Source organism: Frankliniella occidentalis, unplaced genomic scaffold, assembly GCF_000697945.3.
Source record: "Frankliniella occidentalis isolate FOCC.00 unplaced genomic scaffold, Focc_3.1 Scaffold54, whole genome shotgun sequence".
NCBI classification, from domain to species: Eukaryota; Metazoa; Arthropoda; class Insecta; order Thysanoptera; family Thripidae; genus Frankliniella; species Frankliniella occidentalis.
In genome coordinates, this window is record NW_026267184.1 from 330478 (window position 1) to 332763 (window position 2286).

Here is a 2286-nt window from a genome sequence, read left to right on the forward strand (position 1 = left end):
GGACGAGAAGGATAAGGTGGTGGCTAGTGGTGCAAATAGTGTTTTGTTATTTGCTTGCACCGTGGTGCAAATTATTGTTCAAGTACTATCTACACCACCATGTTCCTGGTGGTGCTAATAGTATTTTAAGGGTTGCTTACACCGGTAAGGGATAATACTTTAGTGGTGATAATAGTGAACTTGGAGTTGCTTGCACCACTTGGTGGTGCATATAGCTCTCGGCAGATAGTTTGCACCACTGGTGTAAATAATTTAGGCCAATTTCTATAGGTTATTAATTTCTTTTTAGGTCGAGGAACAGAGAAATCAAAAGTTGCCCAAATAAAGTCATGGCCAGAAAAACCTGCAGCTGGAATTTGCCCAAAATCTAGTAGGTGTTCAGGGCAGTTTGTGGCAGTTATGTCCAGATTTGAGTCACAGAACGCTGTGTGAAAGGTTGGCTTGAATGGCACACAGCTGAGATTGCATAGATTGAGAGCATCAGAAATCATTTTTGGATCTTCCCCACCCCGGCCAAAACCAGCATTTATATCTCCACAAACAAAGGAGTACTTGTAACTTGTTGCATGGTTGTAGAACTCATTTATAAAGAGGTCCATATAGCATGCCTTTGGCCTTCTGTATATCCCAGCAAATAAAATTTTCACTGGTCCAACAAGTATGTCTAAGAATATAAATTCAGGCTTATCAAAGTCACCATTTGAAACTGCCAGTATTTTTGTAGTGTAGTTAGATTTAGTAAACACAGCCACTCCTCCCCCATTTCTAGATCTTCTGTTTATATTAAACATGTTGTATCCTGGTAGAGAAAATGGCTGATCTGCATTTTTAAACCATGTTTCGGACACTGTAATGATATCAAGTCCACAGTTAGAGAATGTTTCGATAAACTCTGATTTATGAGATGTATCACAAAGAGACTGTGCGTTCAGATGTGCTATTTTCAATTTGGTTTCGTGATTAATTGTTATGTTTTTTACATATTCACTAAGTCCTACATCATCACTCATTGAGGTTACAGGTTCAGCAGAAGTGAAGAGTTAATGTTAGTGTCATGAAGTAGGAAGGAACACCGTACAAACCATAAACATTTTAGCATATATACATAACAAATAACAAAAATAAATATATAACACTGTACATCACAAATGAGATAAACTTCTTTGCATGGTATAATAAACATAACATAATTAAGCCTGTGTACAGTACATAAAGCTTTCCTTAACATGATTATTTGATTTTATGAAGGAGGTTCATGTTTTTCCATTAGTGAATCCAATTCACTGCTTCTTTTCAGGCGGAAGGGTCGATGATCACCAATTTTAACCATTATGACCCCATCATGAGACCAGACATTTTTCTCAAAGTAGACCTCAGCCGCCCCCTTCAGTAGGTCCAACCTCTGCTTTGTCAAGTCCTCTCGGATAGTAATGCCAGATCCCTTCAGAGCCTTTTTCGCCCTGAACATGGCATGACGGGGGCCATAACCAATAAATTTCACTATTATCGGTCTAGGCTTGGAGCCGGGTTTGCCGATGCGATGGGAGCGGTCAATCTGAGAAACATCAATATCCACATTGATCTTCTGAGCCACTTTTACCACAAGATCATCAGTGTTTTCTTTGGGGGATTCAGTAACACCAAAGATTCTCAGATTGTTGCGTCTGGAGTATTGTTCATGCTCTTCTAACCTTCCTTCGAGCTCCTCAATTTTCTTATCTTTTTGTGTTATGTCTTTGGATAGATTCAGCACTTCAACTTGCAGGTCTTCTACCTCCTTAGTCAAGCGAGCAATTTCAGTTTTTACTGGCTTGAGACACTCACTAATTAAAGAAATCAGGTCTTTTTGGCTCATTTCCCCAACCGTCTGCTTGTTTTGGTTTAGAATTTTTGGATTTGGGGGTGGGGCAGGGGCACCGCCTGCTCCGCTTCTTGTGGTGGTCATGACCGCTGCAGGTTAGCCAACCACTGAGGGAAATAAAGTCAGCGTTGGTGTAGATCAAGCACCAAAAATTGAGTTGGCAGTATTGGAGAGGTAAAGAGACAGGCCTGGGTCCCCTAACCTCCAAACAGACTTGCCGGGTATAATCACAAAGTTCAGAACCCACACAGTTTCAAGCAAGACGGATGCATTAATACTTTCATATGTTCCTTGCACTAATAGTCACTCAAAGACACTTCACAAACTGCACAGATTGGCTTCCTTCACTGATAACACCTCCAAAATCACTTCCACTGAATCACCTGAACTTCACTCCTCCGCCATGACAGAGAGAGAGAGAGAGA

The 2286-nt window shown here is 40.7% G+C and overlaps 1 protein-coding gene across 1 annotated transcript; it reads right to left on the reverse strand.

The window, feature by feature from the left end:
* Positions 1-1240: 1240 nt before the first annotated feature.
* Positions 1241-1855, reverse strand: LOC127749442 (protein unc-13 homolog C-like). Its single transcript, XM_052267573.1, has one exon. It carries the CDS (start codon positions 1853-1855, stop codon positions 1241-1243), a length of 615 nt encoding a protein of 204 aa, XP_052123533.1.
* Positions 1856-2286: the final 431 nt, after the last annotated feature.